Here is a 22,341-nt window from a genome sequence, read left to right as displayed (position 1 = left end):
TCGGGCCGGACAGCTACGGGAGCGCTACCCGGGTTGGCGTTCAAGCCTTGCCAGCCAATCAGCCAACAGGACGCTCCTGACTGGATGAAAAGGGGCGGGAGTCTGTGGCGACTCTATTTAAGGGCTCCCGTCTCCTGTGTCTGTGTCTTTTTCCTGTTGAGATACATCGTGCCATGTATCGTGCTTCTCGCTACTTGTAAATATGTAAATACATATACTTTTTTTTTTCACGCTGCTCCTTAACCCCCCGTCTCTTCATTGCTCCGGCTGGTCGGCGACAGCGGACCCGCGTCCCGACGGCAACTGAGAGCCCGCGTCTCAACAGCGGCCGCATTTCCATTTAGGCGGCAAGCATGACAGCCATGTACTTTGTAGTATCATTGCTCGTTGAAGAAACCCAGGTGGTCGAAATGATCCGGAGCCTTCTGCTCCAGTGTCTCTCACCGCCTGACTCCCCTTGGTCCCTTAAGCCCCAAAAACGTAGCTTTTATTTTATAGCTGTCTTTTTCTTATGTAAGAAAATTCACAAGCTAAAGCGCGTTTGGTTTTCTTTTTGATCAGCTGAGCGGAACGTCTCGTAGATGAAAGAGCCACAAAAGATCGCGAGAATTTGTAAATGTCATCTAATAACCGCATCTATCCCTCCTCGTTTCTTCAGCCTGTGGTTGGCATGACAAGTGTTTTGGCCTGTAAGTTATCACGTGGGTCGCGCGTTACCTTCTGCTCCACCAGTAACAGTAAAATTTAGCCGGTGTTAATTGGCCATTGATCATTCGTCATCCCAGAACATACCTATATACTATCAGAAGTGCATTCGGGAAGAACAAATTAGTTTAGGACGCTTATATTGTTCGAAACACACACCGTGAAATACTCAAGCCTTCTAGCTTTTCGTTTCTGTTGAAAGGCGACCAGTTCGGCTATGAGTCCAACGTGTGAGACCGCGTTCACTAAAAAAATGTCATCCCACTGCTTGCTAGGCAGCTTTAATGTTTATATTTCCGGGCGGCAAAATATAACTGATTAAAATCATGGGGCAATGCAAAGTAGTCTATTACGCGCGTATGCAGCCCCTTTTATTGGGCTCTCAGAACTTCCGAGTTTATCTTTGCGCACCTACACGAGATCACTGTCCAAAAGACGGGCCTGGCGAGCACTACTCTTAATCACTTCCTTCTGGGTTAAAAAGAACCAACTTTCTGCAAGCCAAACTGAGGTTTCAGAACCTTTGTCGGCCAGTTTCTTATCGGTTTAGTAGCCGCCTACTTGTTCAGAGTGAGCAGTAAATCTCAAGCGTTACTGTTAGACGGGCCGGGCCGGGCCTGGGCTGGGCTTCACTCCGGGATTCACGGGCCGGGCTCGCTACGGCGATAATTTAGCGGGCCTGGGCCGGGCCCGGGCTTGAAGCCGCGGGCCTGGGCCGGGCTCGGGCTTCAGGTCTCGGGTCCGGGCCGGGCTTTGGCCTCAGATTGAGGCCCGTGCAGTGCTCTAGTTGCGGCATCCGACGTCGGGGCTATTCGGTTGCTGCGGCGGTGGAAGCTTTGCGGCGGATCGGCGTTCGGCGGCCTCGCCTCCAAAGGCCGCCGGAGCTAGTTTTCCCGACGAGGGCTCGAGGAACCGCGTTGTCCTGAGGCGAAACGGAGCCCAGAGGGGGAAGACCGGCGTGGAGAAGGCGATCGCGACTCGCGGCGCGGAGGAGACTGCGAACTACGCTGGCGGGTGACATACTCGGCGTTGTCTTGAGGGCGCTCTCCAGGCCGTGGACGGGGGCTGTCGATAGAAAATCCGCGTAGTCCCATTTCGCGATAGGGGCACCGCCGGTAGAGATGGCCGGCCTCACCACAGTGATAGCAGAGCGGTCGTTGATCCGGGGTGCGCCAGAGGTCAGTCTTCCGCGGTGCCTGGCGCCGATCCGCCCAGTAAGGAGTAGGCTGAGCAGAGTGCACCGCGACCAATGGTGCGGTGTAAGGCAAAGACCCAGGAGATGGGGCCGCGCGGCCCACGACGTCCGCGTACGTGACTGGCTGGACCGGAGTCGGGTACGGCGCGGGATCGTATGGAGTCGGTTGCGGCGCCGGCACAACTGCAGCGTCTGGTGCTCTGAGGGCCTGCCGGACTTCCTCGCAGATGACGCTGGTGACGGAATCGACGCGAGGGGCAAAGGTTCCTTGAAGGTGCTGCAGCTCCTCGCGGACCACTGAACGGATGAGTTCGCGAAGGGAGTCCGGATTCGTCCTGGGATCATGGTCGAATCGGTCCAACGTTGACAGTGTCGACGACGGACGCAGTTGCCGGGCGTACTGTTGGGATCTCTGCTGCAGCAATTTCTCCATGTGGACGGCCTCGGCCAGAAACTCCGCGACGGTGTTGGGCGGGTTCCGCACGAGGCCGGAAAAGAGCTGGTCTTTCACGCCGCGCATGAGGTGCCTCAGCTTTTTTTCTTCAGGCATTGCCGGATCGGCGCGATGACAAAGACGCGTCACATCCTCGACGTATGTGACAACACCCTCATTGGGGAGCTGAATTCTAGAGGACAGGGTACGCTCCGCGCTCTCCCGGCGGTCGCTGTTGGCGTACGTACTCAGGAGCTGACGTCGAAAGTCCTGCCACGTCGAGAAAGTAGCCTCACGATTTTCGAACCACGTGCGTGCAGAGTCCTCAAGGCTAAAGTACACGTTACGCAGCTTTGTAGGGGCGTCCCAGCAGTTGAAGGTCGCAACCCGTTCGTAGTGCGCCAACCAATCTCCGGCATCTTCAAACAGGTCACCGTGAAAGGGCTTAGGCGTTCGTGGGGTCTGAAGAGTGAGATAGGTGGGGCTGGCTGCAGGGACAGTCGGAGGCAGGGCGGGTATTGGCGTCGCCATGAGTGTAGGGGTAGTCGAGGGCTCACCGACAAAAGGGAGGGCCTCCGGGGACAAGCCTCGGATCCTCCGGCTGGCACGATGGACAGGGGTGGTCACAAGAGGCGCGCGTGTCGAGTCGTCCTCAGGAGTAGGGAGCATCGGCCGCACCTCCACCAGTGTCACGACCAGAGAGGCCGTGGAGATAGGCGTCGGGAAGAAGCCAAGACTGGGAGCCTTCTTTTAATTACAGCGCCAGGTTCCAGGACACCGAAGAGAACAAGCGCGCCTCGAGAGCCCACCGCCGCTTCGTCGTCGTCTTCGACTCAGCGCGGAGGCCGCGCGGCGCGTTAGGCGCGTGGCAATATTGTGCGGTGAGGTGTGCTTCTATCATTTCCGCTAAGGTGTTATGAATTCCTAAATGTAGTAGTTTTTCATTTGGAGTATGGCGAGGGAGGTTGAGCGCAATTTTGTAGGACTGGACTGTCTAATTAGAAAATCCAGGTCGTCTCTTTCTCTCACTGTGAGGGTGACGTATGGTGTAGAGTAGTTGACTCTGCTAAGAACGAAGGCTTGTATTAGTTTTCTGGTCTCGGCTTCTTTAACTCCTCCTCGCCTATTCGCGATGCGTCCGATGAGGAAGGAGATTTGGTTGACAGTGTTTCTCAGTTTCTTAATTAGTGTGTCGTTTTTTTTTTTGGTTTGACTGTATCAGCATTCCCAAGATTCTTAGTGTTTGGACTTCTGGGATGGCTGCCCCTTCGGCGTAGATTTTGATCTCAGGCGCTTTATTCTTTCTTTGACGCATGGTTACTAGCCAAAGTACAATTTTCCCCGTTTGAAATTCGCGCACTGTGACGTCATGTCCATTTCGACCAATTGAAAAGCGTGACATTTCTGTCGACGACTCCTGCTTACAACGATGAGACATTAAAGGCCTCCGCCTTAATATCACGCAACCAGAACAGGGACACGAGAGGCATACGGAAGCACACGACTGGAGCCAATCTTTCAGTATCTGCCGCTGCATGCCTTGTGCGTTTGTGCCTTCTGTATGCCTGCTTTGTTCCCGCTCCTGATGCGCCATACTCTTTTCGACTATGAACTAACAAGCCTAACACAAAATGTCTAACTTTTACTCCCAAACACTACTTCAGTAACCTAGAGCAAGGTTTGCTCTACAATGGCCTCTGCCCAAAAGTCGACGACAGCGCATCACCGGGTAAAAGACATAGCCGAGAAACAAAGGAAAGAGAGGGCGACAGTGAATGTCGCAACAAATGCCCCCCCCCCCCCCCCCCCCTCTCCGAACGGAACGTCCTCAGAAGACTATTAAATGGTCTGCCGCCGCCACGCCTCTCTCTCAAGCGCGGCACCGACCGAAACGACGATGACGCACCACACGTCCGCACACGCGTCGTTGCACCGAGAACCCTAGCGCCACCCAAGAAGGAGGACATCTCGGAGGAGCCCTCATCTTTGTCAGGGTCGTCCCCTCGCCATGACCGCTCGTAGCCCGGCGGGCTACCCTGCGGTCCGGGCGAGGCATGGGTTCACTCAGGATTATTTCGACACCGAGTTCGCCCAGCAGAGACCCACGACCAAAGGACCGTTGGTGGCGAGAATCCGCCACGCCTTGGGGCGCAAATGGAAGCGGCGAGGAGCCAAGCCCAGGTTCCTGGGATGCTTCCCCATAGTGTCCTGGTTGCGTCAGTACGACCCGAGGCACGACCTTCTTCCAGACCTGCTCACTGGCATCACGTTGGCCGTGTTCCACGTGCCTCAGAGTGAGTTTGACTCATGTACCGCATCGCTATGTTCCGTGAGTTAATGAGCGTGCGCGTGGTATGCAGGATGTCTTGCGGTAGGCATGTATCCAAGGAATGGGCCCGAGGTGGCCCGCCTCCCCCTGAAAATCAGTTCAGCGCCCCCCACCCCCTACCCTCCTTGCCTTGCTGTCTTAGCAATGCTCAGAACCTCCCCCCCCCCTCCCCTCGCCCGCTAGAAGAAATTAGGTTTGGTCCCTCTCGAAAAAAAAAAGATCCTGGCTATGTGCCTGGCTTGAGACGTCTGGACTTGCTTCAGAGCAGTGGCCTGAGTTGAGAGCATCACCGACGGGCTTTGTCCTGCTCGTAAAACTTGATGCCAGTGCATGTACTTAAGAACACAAATGTCTTATCTACGCAGATATTATCTTTCGGTCGGCGGGAGGCCACGGATTTCATGTTGAGGCTGCGTGCAACTCTTCTTAAGCGACGATTTCGCACTTTAGTTAATACCAGTTCCACATGTGGTATTTGTTAAGCTCCCTTCATTGATGAATAATCTTTCCTGAATGGTGGTTAGCCTAATCGCATTCAGATATCCTCTGGAGTAAAAGTCATTTCCGCTTTCGAATGCCACTTAGACCTTCAGAAGATGCGGCCGCTGACTCCCTTGAGTTTCTTATCGCTGATGTTTATCGGTGGCATCCATTGCAGTCAGCTACTTCGAATTTTTTGTTATAGTTAGGTGACTTCTCAAAGCCTTTCAAGGTTTTCGAACATTTTATTGTTTGTGAGGTGAATTCTCTCACGACACATCACCCGGTTATGAGGGCCTGTAAGCGGTCTAGATATCGTGGCTGGCTGCATTTCGGGCTATTTTGGTGCCATCTCAGCGAGGAAGTGTGCAGATAGTATCTTGCAGCATTGGTTGCGCCATTATTAGACGTCTAATGTGCGTGATTTCTAGGTGATAGGTCAATGGAGTTGTCCGCGTTCGCATTCATTCCAGCTGCCCTTTGTGACACCGCTACTATTGTAGCATACAGCGGCAGCTGTTGTTATTACAGTACAAGATGCGTGAAACTCAAGCCACACAGCCTGCTGACAAGACACTTTACAGCACGAATTTTAGATCAGAGCCTCAAAATGAACTGACGTTGTCCATATTATCGTTTAAGCCCATCTTACCTTACCTGCGATGGGGGAAAAAGTGCTTCGTCGTGCAGTAGAATGCGTTTTAGAAACTCTGCACGAATTGTGAAACGTAGATAATCTGGAGTTCTGGTGTTAAATTATCATTTCTGCGAGCAGCGAGAGATATTAGAGTCAATGGCAGGCAGTAGTGAAGTACAGTCTTTGTCGAAAATATACAGCCCAAGGGGTTTGCTTGTAAGCCGTGTAGCGGGGCTCTTAGGCACTTTTGACAGTCCTCAGCTTGGGAGGGTTGATCTTTGGGAGGTGAGATCTTTGAGTATGCAAGAGGAGCCGCGCTGTATAGGGCTCAGAAGCAGATTCCCTGGGCTGTATACTTTTCACAAAGACTGTACATAATATTCCTACATTACATTTTCCTTTTTTAGTCGCTTGGAAGTAAACTCTTCTTGAAGCCTTTTCGGAGTCGTTGTACGCACCAAAAGGCATCTCTCTACTGCGCGTCAGGATATGCGGAAACGGAGGGGTTGTGCCGCTGTGTTGCACAAGCTTTCGACCCCACGTGTTCGGAGCTTTCCGCGCGTACGCATGACCAAGCCGTTCCTTTGTCTCCGTCGATTTCACCCTCGGCCCGCGCATTAGCGGCGTCGCAACTTCGTTGCGGTGGCCGACCTTGGACGCTCCTGTCGAAACTGCCCAATCCGTACGGATTCGATTGACTGGCTTCCCAATACCTCCCACCGCTCGTGTCGCATGAACGACTGTTTACGTTGCGTCTGACGGCCGACGCCGCGGGGACGAAAGCCGAGTGGACGGATGCAAGCAGGGCAGTGGGTTATACTGTACTTAATTTGGGTAAACTTCAGTCGCGTCTTGGCGCACTTAACGCTAATGTCATGGCGGCTATTTGCGACGGGAAACCAGATATAGAGTTGAAACTCCTTATAACGAAGTATAAGAGGCCCTGCGATTGCTTCGTTATAGCCGCAACTTCGTTATAGCCTGTGTTGACCGAGCTTTCAAAAGGAATTGTCATTCCTTCGTTATATCCATTACTTTCTTGTAAACTTTTCCGTTATAACGAGGTTCGACTTTATATTGTATTTTTGAAAATTCTCCCTAGCACTCGGTTAGATTCCACACTATGCCGGGCTGCGTTCATCGCTTGCATAAAAAAATGGTTGTAGAAAAGGAAAAGAACAGTAAATGTCACTCTCTCAATGGGTACATAAACCGCGCTGAGTGGGAAGCGATTGAAGAGGGTGTGAAAGAAACTAGACAGAGAGAGAAGTGCCGCTACTAACTCCCTGCCCTAGCAACCACCTACCAACTCGCATAGCTTGTCATTCGTTTACAAAGAAAATGGCGCCATAGTGGAGGGCTGTGGGTTAATTTGGCCATCTGGGATTCTTTAACGGCCGCTAACATTGCACAGCACACAGGCGTGTTTTGTATTTCGCCTCCATCGAAACGCGACCTTCGCAGCCGGGATTTGAACACCTTCGTCTTCGGGCTCATATACCGAACGCTCTAGCTACCCAGCCACCACGGCGGGTTCTCATAACATCTCCGCCGGTCTGATATATCGGAGTATGATAACTTTTCCTCTGGCCAATTCGTGTTGTACTTGAAACGCCAGGATGAGAAGGAGTCGCTTAAGAATGAAAACTGCAGCTGGTAGCCGGGTATTCTACACGGTAGGCTGCTAGGTAGGGACGATAAGGATGAAATGATACAAACACACAAAGGGGCACACTCACAGGGGCACAGGATTTCCAGTAGGGGAACGCTATAGACACGACTAGAGCTCTCCTACACGGTTAAGCTGCAAAGTGCTGCGAGCTTTTGAAAAGGACACAACTTTAGACTTCTATAGTGGAACTTCAAGATAACGCAAACAGTAAATTTAGCGGGTTTCATTTGCTTATTCATAGAAACCGCTTACGTAAGCCCACACAGACCACGCGCGTACTTGTCTGGAGCGCACCGCACGTGTTTTGTGAAGAACATCGAAATATGTACTGGCCGACGTCCGCCTCCCGTTCACAGCGGTTTCGGAACAATACCGACTGCAGCCGCGCATACGCTGCAAATATGGTGTCAGCTAGAAAATGTGCACCCTCGACGTGGCTCAGAGTGGCGAACAGCTCCCGTATTTTATTGCATGGAGCCAGAACCCAGCGCGCGCATTTTTCTGCATTTACCACAGCCATGCTTCGCTGCTAACGAGGGGACAGTACAGAGTCAGTTGGTCGATAGGTCAGTAAATGGCTCGACCAGTCCATAGACTGATCGATCAGCCAGTCAGTCAAAGTTAGCAGTCAAAGTCCATCAATCAATCAATCAATCAATCAATCAATCAATAAATCAATCAATCAATCAATCAATCAGTCCTGTCTTTAAATAACTGCGTAAAAAGGGGAGCAGTACGTGACGTGGTCGGTAACTAGATTAACCATTAGTGCGTGTCCAATGCGCAAAAAGCGTCAAAGCGCCGCTTGACCAGTCGGTAAAGAAAAGCACGCCCTCACGAGCGACTGGCCGCCACACGTGACATCCCATGAATGTGAACGTCAGGAAAACCATTCCTTCTTTATCATGGTTCGCTACGCAACTTTTTCCCCACTCCCATCAGTCACCCCTCGATTTGTTGCACACACACACAAACCACAAACTCTAAGCTAGCGGGGGAAGTAGCCGGGCCGTGCCACAGCACAAGGGACGAGTGAGTGTACACAATGAACGCGACAGGAAATAACCGTAGTTGCGTACGCACAGTCAACAAAACCACACCGCTGGCACGTGGCGTGGATGGGGTTTCCTTCCCGGAACGGAGGCGCATTTTTCCCCCGGAATGCTTCTATTCACGACATTCGTCAATCTTTGTGAGCGCTGGATCGAGAACGCAAGACCACTTCCGTGCCTCTCTAGCAGCTCATTCGGCTCATTGTTTCGTGCCTGCATAACCTTTGGAGCAGCACAACATTTGAACTTCCTAGTATTCGTTCCGCACATAAGGCTACGTGTAAATCCAAACATAATACGAGCAGCAGTGTGCTCGCCGTTAGCACGGAATCAATAGCAAATGAGCTTATATTTCACTCTTGGCATTCGACACACGTGCTACCGAATATGAGAATACCTGCTGAGGTTCGCCTCGCAAAAGGCGCCCATATGCTGTGCGATGTCCGTGCGATGTCAGATCCCCAGGCGGTTGAAATTGTTCCGGAGCCCTCCACTACGGCACCTCTTCCTTCCTTTCTTCTGTCAGTCCCTCCTTTATCCCTTCCCTTAAAGTGCGGTTCAGGTGTCCACCGAGATATGTGAGACAGATACTGCGCCATTTCCGTCCCTCAAAAACCAAATTTCCAATTTTCTGTTGAGGTTCCGGGAATTACTTTCACGCAGCAGACTGGCTTCCTTCCTAAAAATATGAACATCGCTAACAAATATGAAGAGCGAAAAACCCCCTTCTTCTTTTCTAGGAGAGAGGAGGCAGGGACCGGAAAGTGACTGCCACGGGAAGAACCGTATGAACTGTCAAGTTCCAAGTTTTCTTTGGTAGACCGCCTGGTTGACCGGTCATTTCCTTGACCTTATTTCAGGTTTTCTGATCATTTTTCTGTAATGTAGGATCTCTGATCAATTCCCCTTTCCATTTTTTTACATTGGGTAACCCGGTAATACCTTGGGGAGCGGGCAAAATGACCTATTTATTTATTTTTGACCCGCCAACATGTTACATTGCAGGTAAATTTACCTTTAGCGCAGCAACCTGCCAATGACATGTAACATGTAGCAACATGTCACATATTACAGATAACCAAATAGACCGGTATACGTCTAATATGAGCTACGTCTAAGCTCGTACTCATACGCTGTGCTAAACCTTGACAGCGGTACTGGTTAGTGCAAGCGCTGACTACATTTCCTCCCTTACTTAGGCTCCTCTATGACGTCATTATATTGTGGTCGCGCAGCCATAACAAAGACCTTTGCGCTCTCTTTGTCAACACTGCGCGTCACGTTTGAATGCGCAACTTGGCTGAAAAGACGTCGTTTACGAATGGTGGCTCATACAGTCCTTAAATCTAAAACTTTAGCACCAGCAAGCCAGGCGAGGGCTCACGGTCACTTACAACAACCCACGAAGACTACACGCAATTGACCCGGAGTCATTTGACGCACACTGTAAATTCTGCGTGGAGAAGGCGGACCTGTACCATATGGTATGGGCCTGCCAACGAAATCAGGCGGTCACTGTCACTGTCAATAACCAGCCAATGCAGGAGGGGTGGGAGGCAGTTCTGACCAGCTCGGACGAAACGAGTTAAAAAGAACTCATCGAAAGAGTGCGGACAGCAACCTACGCCAATGGGGTTCCGGACTGAGAGCTCCACCCGCCGCTACAACCTCCTAAACAGTTTCATTAAAATATTTTCACCACCACCATCTCGTGCGGGCTGCTTGCTTCGGGCTACCCTCAAGTTATTCGTTACTTTCCAGGTTTTGGCTACTCCCTGCTGGCAGGTGTATCACCTATCTATGGCCTCTACACATCACTTTTTCCCATGCTCATGTACGCTGTGTTCGGCACATCAAGGCACGCATCCATAGGTGAGAGTTCAGCCATACATTCGTCTCTTATCTGAATGCTTAAAGTGATCGCAGACTAGAAGCTAAGGTGTCTAGAGTGATAGATTATCTCGAAAGAAGGCGGTTATGAAAGATTTCGCGGACAAATGGGTAATTTCCACTGTGATAACAGTGTAGAAGTCAATTACCGGAAAGTTCTCATTGTGCGATTTACTCCACTGCGAGTGATGACTCTTTTCAGAGCAGCAGCTTCAGATCCTCTGCCTCGAAAATTGTTAGATAACAACAGCGTTAAGAGCTTTAAAACAGGGATACTTTTGGCTAGAAGCGGTTTTGATTGGCTGCTGCATAAAAACAACTTGCAGAGCGAAGAAAACAATGAGAACAAAGAAATCCGGAGCCTTCTTTGTTTTCCAGGTGACCTGGCGTTCAATTCTGTGACGTAATGAGTGACGACAAGAGTTCGACCACTATGGCGTTAAATACAAATGGGTTCGTTTAGTTACAACTTTGTCGGAAAAAGAAACAAACAGCAGCTTTTGGAGCCGAAAGCACGCAAAGTAATTTCGGCGGTTGGCAGGTTCTACTCTTCATTGCGTTCCTTGTTATTCGAATTCCAGGAGCCTTTGCTGTAGTCTCCATCATGACCGGCAACCTTGTCGAAGAAAACAAGGACGAGTACACGGCAGCTGAGGTGGCCACGACGCTGTCATTTCTAGTGGGCCTCTACCAGGTGTGGTATATGCATTCATGGCTGTGCAACCCTTAATTGATAGAGAGCTTTAGCGTATCCCGATGCGCTGCCGCTTTAAGCCTGCGGAAGCTAACTTACAAAAATTTATTTAGACAGTCTATAGACTTTTATCAACAAAGTTTATAGACAACTATAGATTTATAAGCCATACACTTTTAGTAGGCTTTTGTATGCGGACTGTGACCAGACAAAAGGCCATATTTATAGGAAGGCAATAGGGCTTACAAGAAGCCTATAAAAAGTTTGGAAATTTGTTAGCTACTGGTATTCCCCGGGCTATGGCGTTGTTGACGGCTTCAGCCACCCTCCTATAAGACGTTTGGTATAGCTAACCGTATACAGAGAAACGGCAACGAACAATGGAATAGATAGCAAGCTCACCCATTACCCTTTCTTGAACAAGCTTGACAAGCCGTGTTTTTTTTCCCCATAGCAAAAAGTTATTTTAAACTGCTCTTGCCGGGAGACCTCAGGTGGCCAGAAACAATTACTCCATTATTCGGGAATAAACGATTAAAAGGGGATTTTCAAAAATGGCATGTGGAACCAGCAGCAGGGCACTACAACTGTAGCAACCGAAGGGATGAAAACCTCAGGCCACTGAGAAATTTTGCCTACAACAAAAACCTTTTATCTGGCCTTCGTCCGCAGATAAGAGGTTTCGTCCTATTTTAAAAAGCAGACAGGTCCTTTTGTCGAACCATCGGTGAGCGGACTCATGCTTTCCTTCCACCCCTGTTTCAAATTTGTGGCGAGGAGAATTTCATCCTTCCTGCTCTCTGTCTACAGTGAAGCAGCAAGAATCCTCGTTCCTTTCGCACATCACCCGCATACGTAACGACAGCTCTGGTTCAGGTTATCAAATCCCGTCCGGAGTGTTCTCGACTGTCGGTTTCGATGCATGTCTTTTTCTGAGGCACTGTCATACCTTGCACAGAATCGTGAGGTTGTGGCGTCACACAGTTGACACTACCCTTGTCAATGTGCAGCTACTCTTCGGCCTTCTGCGGCTGGGCAGCCTGAGCGTATTCCTCTCTGAGCAGCTGGTGAGCGGCTTCACGGCCGGCGTGTCGGTGCACATCGGCTCCAGCCAGCTGCCAGGCCTGTTCGGCATCGACGTCACCGTCTACTCGGGGCCCTTCCTCCTCATCAAGGTGCTCGTCACAAAGTGGCGCTTTAAGCAGTATTCAAAAACATTGAAAACCGCTGCCACTATCATCATCATTAGCTGCCAAGTGAGACAAGGGCCTTTACCATGTACCTCCAATTAACATTTTCCTGCGCCAGCTCACCAAAATCTTCTGATGTTCCCACACGACTCTTTTCCACCTCTAGTAGGACAACAGCTAGAATGGATTCTCTTGTAATCCATATTGTTACCGTACCGTCAGGCATTATCGGTTATCGGCTCTCTGCATAATAAGCTCTCCGTCCCTTTTCCCTATCATTTACTGCAATTCGTTGACTAAGCCATGCTTTTTTGCACTCTATGTCTCTTGACGTTACTTCTTTCAGTTCTCTTGTTCTGGGACATGACTATCAATAAAATGTGCCATATGAAACGAAAGTGCGGTGGAACCGTACAGTGGTGCGTACGCTACTTGATTTCCTTTCTACTAAGCAATTAAATAGGCATAAGATGGACATCGTCACTCAACATTTGCTTGAACATCCACTGCGCACGAAAATTAGCGACTTGTCCAGTGAGAATGGCTACACTGCCGTTCCACTCTTTCAATGCATCGGACCACGTGACAACGGGCATATGCACAACAATGCTGTAATATGAAAGAGGACAAGGAGCTTGAACACAAGGATGTCTCCTCTTGTTACTTCTGTGTTGAAGCTGAAAATGGTTGTTTTACAGGGATTCAACGTCCGAAAGCAACTTAGACTCTGAGGGACGTCGTAGTCATCATTTGTCGGCCTTTTGGTTACGATCAAAGTGAAGCTCAAAATGCCTCATGGACATAATTCGATCTGAGCAAAACTTTTTAAAACTAAAGAAAATTTGGTTTTCACTCCTAGTTATGAAGCAATCGTTGGCTGAACGCAGATAACGTATTTGCTATCATACTGGTGCTAACTTCACATGTGGCTGAAACAACTAATATTTACTGAGTAGACATTGAATTGATGGGCTGTGCACATACTGTACGCGCCGTGTATTTGAATCCTTTTGGTTTGACTGTTTCAAGGGGTTTCAATAGTACGAATACTGAAAATACTGTATATATTTGTCGTAGCGTAAATAGTGTAATGTAAAAGTTGCGTTAATCTTGTAAGCCTTTTTTTTAGTTTTGCTTAGTTTTTTAAGGTCGTTTTCATTGCTTCATTAGCAATAAGCTTTTAGAAAGGTTCAGCGCTACAGTTCGCCTGATTAGTTTCAATGAATATGCCTTTCTATATGAAAAAAACGCACTAAGCAAAGCAAGAAAAAAGCATGTTGAAGAAAGCGAAATGATGGTTTGTCTCGTAGGGTGCATCACTTTACTGCAAGTAATGAAATGTGGAGACTACAAACTACTTTCCGAGCCTGTTGACTGCCGACTACTAACGTTTCTTCATTTCCAGGGTTTCATCGAGTTCTTTCACCGGATAGCCGAGACTCACCTGCCCACCCTCGCGCTGTCCGTAACTAGTTTCGTCATCATGCTTTTAATCAAGATATTCGTTGACCCACTGCTACTCAAGAAGATCGGAATCCCCTTGCCCATCGAAATGGTCGTCGTAAGTATTGAATGCGATGATATATTCTTAACTCACTTTTGGGCACTTTTTGGTTTACTGGGGTTTAACCATAGAGTAATATAGAAGTAAAGAGCGGACACTCCCGTAGGCCCCAGCGGCCGACTTATGTGCACAGCGCACCTAGCGGACCCGGGGAAACGCACTGGCCTCAGAGATGATAGGCGACAACAGGAATCTTGGAGGCTCTACTTTCATTGCGTCTTGTGCGTTCTCCACTCTCGCGGAGGAGGCGGTGTAACATTGTCCAGCTGAGCAGCCGGCCACCAGCGTGACGATTACGGAGCACGCAACGATTATCCAGGCTCGACGTGCAACGCTCGTCAAAAGCGTTTGGCTTTGATCGCTTGCCTGGACGCCGCGGCGGACACGTCATCCACAAGCCGCAAAGGCGTTATGCCACGCATCGCGTGCGCTTGGCAAGCGGCAGTGAACCTACTACGTGCATTCTGTCAGGGTGACAATGAGCGCATCAGTCACTCCGCAGAAGGAAGCCAAGACATGCCAAGACCATACTCTTTTTCTTTTATTTTATTTGCACGTTCAGTGCCATCTGGTGGAAACGGGGAAGCGCCGAACTCGGCCGCGAAAGGGCCCGAGTGTCCGCTCTTTACTTTTATGTTACTCTATGGTTTAACTTCCTAAAGCGCCTCAGGTTATGACGGCGCCGTAGTGAAGACATCCGGAAATTTCGGCTACCTGGGGTTCTTTAACCTGCACTGGCATCGCACAGTACACGGGCCTCTAGAATTTTGCCTCCATCGAAATTCGACCACCGCGGCCGGGATCGAATCCGCGTCTTTCGGGTCAGCAGGCGAGCGCCATAACCTTGCGCCATAACCCCTTCCCGCCATTTTGCACGCCCCACAGCCTTTTCCTCAACAAGTAGTTCAAGAACTGGCTTCTAGGGGTTTCGATGGAGGCAAAACGCAAACGTCATCCGTGTGCTGTGCGATGTCAGTGCACGTTAAAGATCCGTAGGGAGTCGAAATGATACCGGAGCTCTCCACTACGGCGCCTCTCTCTTCCTTCTTCCACTCCTTCCTTCCGCCCATCTTCTAGGGCGTGTTTGAGGCGTCCACCGAGACTTGAGACAGTTACTGCGTCTTTCAATTCCTGAAAAAAATTTAAGTACCGACCCGGCAGTGGTCGTGTTTCTATAGAGACGAAGCTCAAAAGACGCCGATGTGCTACGCGATGTAAGTGTACGTTAACGGTCACCAGGTGGTCGAAATGTTAATGCGAAAGCATTAGATGGCTAGGTCGCGTCATCAAAACTTGTTCGCAAGATTTTTTCGTCCAATAAAGATAAATGTGCAAAAGGTTTGATTGTGTTAGATAGTGCGTGATGAGATCCTGCTGTGGGAAAAATTTGGTTCATGAATTCTAATCAGTTTATTGCATGCGAAATTTAAACTTGGACGTCCAAATAGCCATGGACGTTGATATAGTACATGGACGTCAGAATAGCCCCGGACGTCGACGAGTATGCGGACGTTTTGCTTTCGCATTGTTCCACTGCGAATCTCCAGAGCCCTCCACTACGCCACCTTTTTCTCTCTCTTCTTTCACTCCCACGCTGCTCTCTTCCCTTACGGCGCGGTTGAGGTGTCCTTGTTACTGCGCCATTTCCTATCCTCAAAAACTACTATTCCTTCACGGTGTACCAGCCGCAGTGGCTCAGTGATTAGGGCACTCACCTACTGTGCTGGAGTTCCTGGGTTCGAATCCGGCCGCAGCGCCGTTTCGATGGAGGCGAAAATTTAAATGCGCCTGGGTGCTGTGCGGTCAGCGAACGTTATAAATCCCCAGGTGATCCAAATTATTTCGGAGCCCTCCACTACGGCACCTCTTTCTTCCTTTCTTCTCTCACTCCATCTTTTACTCCTCCTCTTACGGTTTGATTCCGGTGTTCGCCGAGATGCGAGACAGAGGCGCCCGTGTTCTGTGCGATGTCAGTGCACGTTAAAGATCCCCAGGTGGTCGAAATTATACTGGAGGCCTCCACTACGGCACCTCTTTCTCTCTTTCTTCTTGTACTCCCACCTTCCTCCCTTCCCTTACGGCGCGGTTCAGGTGTCCGCCGAGGTATGTGAGACAGATACTGCACCATTTCCTTTCCTCAAAAACAAATTGTATTTATTTACTGCGCCATTTCCTAACTTCAAAGACCAATTTTAAATTTTCTCTCACCGTGCAGTTGAGGTGTCCAACGAGAATGGGTTAATTACCAAGCCTTTCCTTCCCTCAAAACCATTTTTTTTGGACAGTTCAAACGTAAAAGACTAATTTTCAATTTTCTCTCACCGTGCAGTTGAGGTGTCCACTGAGAATTGGTTAATTACCAAGCCTTTCCTTCCCTCAAAACCATTTTTTTTTCTGGACAGTTCAAACGTACCGCCGCGCTGACTTCATTCTCGTGAAAACTATTCCTTGCACTGCTCCACCTAAAGATAGATATAAAATGTCGTGTTATAAAAAGATGGAATTTTATAACTTATCTAAGCTGTTTTTTTAATTGCCAAGATTGTTGCTAAAATAAAATTAATACACGCAAGCCCAGTGCACCTTTCCATGCTCTGAATAATGACGGGAAGATAAGATGGTTAAATGAAGCCGGTTACGGAGCGCTGGTGTGTTTTGTTGAACGTCTTTATTCTCTATGAGCTGTGTTGCTATCGATTTTTGATGAGGGGCCAGTCACCTGTGAATGCGGAAAAAAGAACGGTTCATAAACATTGCAGGTTATTTTTGGCACACTGCTGTCGCATCATCTGAACTTGGAAGGCTACAACATGAGCGTCATTGATCACATTGCTCCTGAGTAAGTAAACTTTCATGGTCGCCCTTTAAGGACATCCGCAAGGATATGAATTTATGGCTTCTGAATTGCATTTTACTGCGTAAATTATGCTCTTGTGGTATGGTATGAGAGATTTAACGTCCGGAAGATGCTCTTGGGGGACATCGTTCAGGACTTCAAATTAATATTGACTACCTGGCGTTCTTTGACGCGCACTGACACTTTACAGCGCATGGGCGTACGTGGGGCTATTTAACTGTTTGTTAAGGCCTCTGCACATCAGCTATTCTCAACAGTAAAAAAAATGCAAGAGCAACAATCTTCAATCTCTCCCTGTTTACACTGAGGAACGAAGCGCGCTGAAAATCCATTTTACGCACTCTTGTCTTAAACAGCGCTCTCCTGAGTTGCAAAGGACCACCGATAACTCTGATCTTGACACTATCTGGGTAATTATTCTGCCTGTAATATATAATACAAAGTCTTGTATTTATTGTGCGCTGTCCACCATTTAGAAGCCGCCAAACGATACCTTTGTAATGTACGAGTGGTTTATGTTTAGGTTTCAAATGCTCACAATAGTCGGTTTTGTATAGTACGAACACGGAAATGAAAATCGGAAATAATTTAATTAAGAATTCTCTGCTCTTTCATGCTTTTAGGAAACAAGCCAATGCCTCTCTGCGATGTTAGCGGACGTCAAAAATTGGCAGTGGCTTAGCTCTGGCTAAACCCGGAGGATTGCGAAAGCAACGAGGAGAGAGAGAGAGAGGCGATGGAGAGCGCGCGGCAGCGGCGGCGGCCCCGGCACGCTATGCGCCGCTACCTCGCATGCGCAACTGGCGAGCGCGGCGGCGACACCTCCGAGTCAGCCGCGCAGCGTTGGCGGCGACGCGCCAGCTGTGCGCCGTGTGACGTCACTGCTCCTCGCGCATGCGCAGTATGGCATTTCCTCAGCTCCGCGAAATGGCTCGGCGACTCGCGTAGTGTTGCTTTCGCAACAAAACTCCAGGTGGTTGAAATTTATCCGTAGCTCTCCACCACAGCGTCCCTAATGGGCCATGTATCGCTTCAAGATGTTAAAACCCAAAATTAACAACTTACATTTTGTAACCGCCTTTTAACTGGTGCCCTCACTTACTTGAAAAGCGTAAACATTTCAGAACTGGTTGGTCTATGATGACAAATACAGCAAAAATAACAGATAATTTAGAAATTAAACGAACTTAGTGTCATGAAATGCACTGATTGCTCGTGTTGTGCCTGCGGAACACAAATATTCAAGTCATAAAGTTTACTGCAAAGTCTAAAACGAGTTTTCAGTGCGTCATTTAGCACACGTATACCGTGCAAGAAGAGAATTCTTACAGACATTAACTACGATTAAGTAATTCAGTCAGCATAGTATAATGCAGTCAGCATTCGTAGACGGTCAATATACTCTGCAATAGTCAGCATATTAGACAGTAAGTAGAATCCTACAAACAGGCAGCATAGTTCGGTATAGCCAGCACTGCAGCAATCGGTACAGTATTAAAGCGAGTAATTACGAGTCAATGAAGCCCCTTATTGTAATAATTATAGACAGTAGAATATCAAGAACACTTATAGTCCCTCAGGGAAGTCATGTAAAGTAAGCATAAGTAGACAGTCAATATACCCTAAGAAAAGTCGGAGAGTTCAACCACCGCGTCCGGGACGCGGGTTCGATCCCCGGCCGCGGTGGTTGAATTTCTTTGGAGGCGAAATTCTAGAGGCCCGTGTGCTATGCGATGTCAGTGCACGTTAAAGAAACGCGGATGTCGAAATTTCCGGAGCCCTCCACTACGGTGTCCCTCATAGCTTGAGTCGCTCTGGGACGTTAAACCTCATAAACCAACCAACCAGTCCTTGCAAAAAGGGCACTAATTTCGCGCGTGCCCAGGATGCCCCGACCACACGCGCCAGTGTTCTCGGCGCAGCTGATCTCGCACTTGGCGGCTCCCGCGCTGGCCGTGTCCGTGGTCAGCTATGCCATCACCATCTCGCTGGGACGCATCTTCGCCAGGAAGCACAAGTACGCCATTGACCCCAACCAGGTACCTATACTCTCTAACCAGAAAGGAGTAAAAATGGTGTAAGCTGTACTCTTGCGCAGTCCTTTAAGCTTAGGTACTCCCTTTTTACTCCCAATAGGCGTATTCGTGTGTAGAGTGATAGCGGACGTGCACGCCAGTAGGGAAACTACCAACACGCAGGCGTAGATGCAGGCACTGGAAGACCCACACAAAGACACATAATAGGAGTGAGACACCTGGACAAACATATCCACAGACAAGGGAAGGGGAATGAAGGGCTCGTTATAAATATGAAAGAAGCCAACAGCCACAGAAACCAAGGGGCACAGGGGATTTTTAATTTTTATTTATTTATTTATTTTGTGGTGTTGATCAATTTAGAATATTACTGAATATGTCATCGCTTAAAGCTAATTGATTAGAAAAGCGGAAGAAAAAACAACCACATGCCGCCGGTGGGATCCGAACCCACGACCTCCGAATTACGCGTCCGGTGAACACACCCAAGGTTAAGTTACTTGTAAACATAAAATACCTTCGCAAACAGAAGACTTGACAGCCGTCGCCGTAGCTCAGAGGTAGAGCACCGGACGCGTAATTCGGAGGTCGTGTGTTCGGATCCCACCGGCGGCATGTGGTTGTTTTTTCTTCTGCTTTTCTAATCAATTAGCTTTAAGCGGTAACATATTCAGTAATATTCTAAATTGGTCAACACCACAAAATAAATAAATCAATTAAAAAAAAATCCCCTGTGCCCCTTGGTTTCTGTGGCTGTTGGCTTCTTTCATATCCACAGACAGTTATATGCGGACGCAACGACATGTGCAGTGACTTCCATACACCGATTCATAAGCTCTCACTTGGTACAGGACAAGATTCAGGTTGTTCTGTGTCCTTGGTTCCCTTTTCTTCTCGTTGGTCTTGTATTAAGTTTTGGTTTCTTGTGCAATTTCAACCATTAGTATATTTTTTATGGCTGCTGCTTTTTCTTTCGATGTGTATTGGGCACATGCGATGCATTCTTGCTACTATTTTAATTTTTGTTGCTCGCGGTGATGTATGTCTTGTAGCTACGTTTTGCCCTGTATATTTATAATTGTGTTTACTTTTTGCCTTGTATCACGCGTTCTTTTTAACTCATTGTTCCTATTTGCTTAATCTATTGTTTTTGTCCCCCTTACTCAGTGCCCTTCTGGGCCCTGTAAGGTATTTTGAATAAATAAATAAATAAATAAATAAAATGTGAATTAGGAGAAAACATGGTGCGGGAACAGGCAGTGACAATAGTATATTACTTTTCGCAACAGTTTGAGATCCTCCATTATTTCTAAATCTAGGCAAGCAGTTACGATACAACTCAAAAACGGAGCGGCAAATGTCCCTCAAAGCAGGTCCTCCAGCCAATAGCGTCAACCGATTCTCATGACGTCATGGTTAATTCCTTCGATCTGCTACCATGACATCATACGGGGTAGCAGATGAATGGGGATTAACCTCGTCACAATAGGGTTGACCGCGGCGTCCTGAATACCGTTCTACCGTATTGCCTGGAGAGCAAACTTTGAAGGGCACCTGCCGCTTCGCTCCTTAGTTGCATCCCACCGCAGAATGTGTTTAACGCCAGCGATGCGTTTGTCGAGTCTGCTTACAGAATGTAAGAGACACATAGTACATACGGACACAGGCACACAAATCGGTCGAAGCGACCCCGCGCAGAAACAAAAATGGGAGCCTGCAACGCTTTAAAGACTTGATTACAACTAATCTCATGAGAGGAGAACACATCCGCCTTTGATCCTCGCTAATGTTAATCCTCTCACAGGAGTTCCTCGCACTCGGCGCCTGCAACATGTTCGGCGCTTTCTTCGCCTGTTTCCCAGTTGGGGCGTCAGTACCACGTAGTTCCATACAAGAAGGCGCCGGAGGCAAGACGCAGGTAAGTGCAGCGCTTTGACTCGTGAGACATTTTTGCACAAGAAGGGTTGTAAAGGCTCTGAACCGTGCTTCGAACGCTGCGTGCAAACGTTGCAGCGTGAATAAAACAAAATTGAAAAGTACACCTAATTTCATTGTGTTGGCAATACCATATATCATCAGTACCCGTTGATACCTTCACCGGAAATGAGGTAACTTCCGCAAGCCCATGGGCCAATGGGTATGCTTCCTTCTGGTGACGTCACCCCTCTCCAGCCAATTGAATGCTCCGGGCTGGCGCGAATTTTGTGAACTACGCATTCTGGCCTCATGGGGCTTTATAATGCTATCACGTCAGAACGAAATGAATAGGGTCCCACACGCCTTAATCTTGTATTGCCCAGCGTTGCGACATAGTGAAGACGGTGTCACGAAAACAAATTTTGGCTACATCGAGGCAAAACACATGCCCTTTCGAGAAGCTTGCAGCAACCTCTCCAGTGCACTTAACTCATCGAAATGGCCAAAATTGTTGGCCCACAGCGCCGAGGGTAACCGCGTTTCCGATATTCAAACTGGTATGTATATTACATACAGTGGGCTACACGCTAGTGATGCAAAACTATCGGAAAATTAACTATCGATAGTATCGATAGTTTTTTTTTGAAACTATCGATAGTGTAAAGAAACTATGCGATAGACTATCGATAGTAATACTATCGATTCTACTATCGATAGTATTACTATAGATATTAGAATCGATAGTATTATAATCAATAGTGTTGCTATCGATAGTACTACTAGCGATAGCTACTGCTATCGATAGTGAACCAGTCGATGGTAAGACTATTGATAGTAACAATATTGATATTATGCATTTGTTGGCCAGCGATATAACCAACACATTTGCGATACCTGATTGGTTTGACGGTCTCATGAGGCTTAACGTCCCAAAGAAACTCAAGCTATGAGGGATGCCGTAGTGGAGGTCTCCGGGTAAATTTCGACCAGCTGTGGTTCTTTAACGTGCACTAGGAGAGTTCGGAAAAATACCTGGAACTGCATCCGATGAAAGAGCAAGCACTGGGACAGTTCAGAAGAACACCTGGAACTGCATCCGATGAAAGAACAAAAAGCACAAGCTGTGCTCGCTTGCTTACGTAACCGCTGCAGAATGGTTTTCGCACACATGCTTCACAACGAGGACATTCGCACGTTAACATTTTATCTAGCAACTTTACGTAGGGAACGCCCGCAGAGCTCGGTGACGCGTAGGCCGCGAAAACCGGCGAGTCCTGTCAGTTCCTATAGAATCACCTGCATACTACACACTCGGGAAACCAAGTTTAGGATGCAGTGGGTACGCGTGGTTGATTTTATAGTATCGATAGTACTATATATAACAAGTATCGTTATGGCTATCGATAGTACTATCACTAGAACTATCGATAGTAATATCGCTAGTACTATCGATACTCTTTTTTGCCATCGATAGTTCGAAAGTGGCTCAACTATCGATAGTACTATCGATAGTTTTGCGTCACTACTACATGCCTCTCAGTAATTAAGGAGCCTAACGGCAATACTTAAAAAGTTAACAATTCAATATTAGTTAGCCAACCAGCTAGTCAGTACGTCTTAGCAGTGTTCTCATGTACTAGGCCGCTGACAGTGCTCTGTCGAAGAAAGCGATCTTCTAACTCAAAAAGCC

At 48.3% G+C, this 22,341-nt stretch overlaps 1 protein-coding gene across 1 annotated transcript in view; it reads left to right on the top strand.

The window, feature by feature from the left end:
- The first annotated feature begins 4,341 nt into the window (after positions 1-4,341).
- Positions 4,342-22,341, top strand: part of LOC149330232 (prestin-like) — a 33,424-nt gene continuing 15,424 nt past the window's right edge. Inside the window, exons 1-8 of the mRNA XM_089560847.1 lie at positions 4,342-4,627; positions 10,265-10,375; positions 10,975-11,087; positions 12,098-12,262; positions 13,683-13,838; positions 16,601-16,680; positions 18,584-18,737; positions 20,539-20,652. Coding sequence (XP_089416973.1) covers positions 4,342-4,627; positions 10,265-10,375; positions 10,975-11,087; positions 12,098-12,262; positions 13,683-13,838; positions 16,601-16,680; positions 18,584-18,737; positions 20,539-20,652 — 1,179 coding nt within the window. The remainder of the gene's footprint in view (positions 4,628-10,264; positions 10,376-10,974; positions 11,088-12,097; positions 12,263-13,682; positions 13,839-16,600; positions 16,681-18,583; positions 18,738-20,538; positions 20,653-22,341) is intronic.

This window comes from Amblyomma mixtum, chromosome 9 (genome assembly GCF_055824585.1).
Source record: "Amblyomma mixtum isolate Tamu chromosome 9, ASM5582458v1, whole genome shotgun sequence".
Taxonomy (NCBI): Eukaryota; Metazoa; Arthropoda; class Arachnida; order Ixodida; family Ixodidae; genus Amblyomma; species Amblyomma mixtum.
The sequence above is the reverse complement of the archived record's forward strand: the minus strand, read 5'-3'. Positions and strand labels throughout refer to the sequence as shown.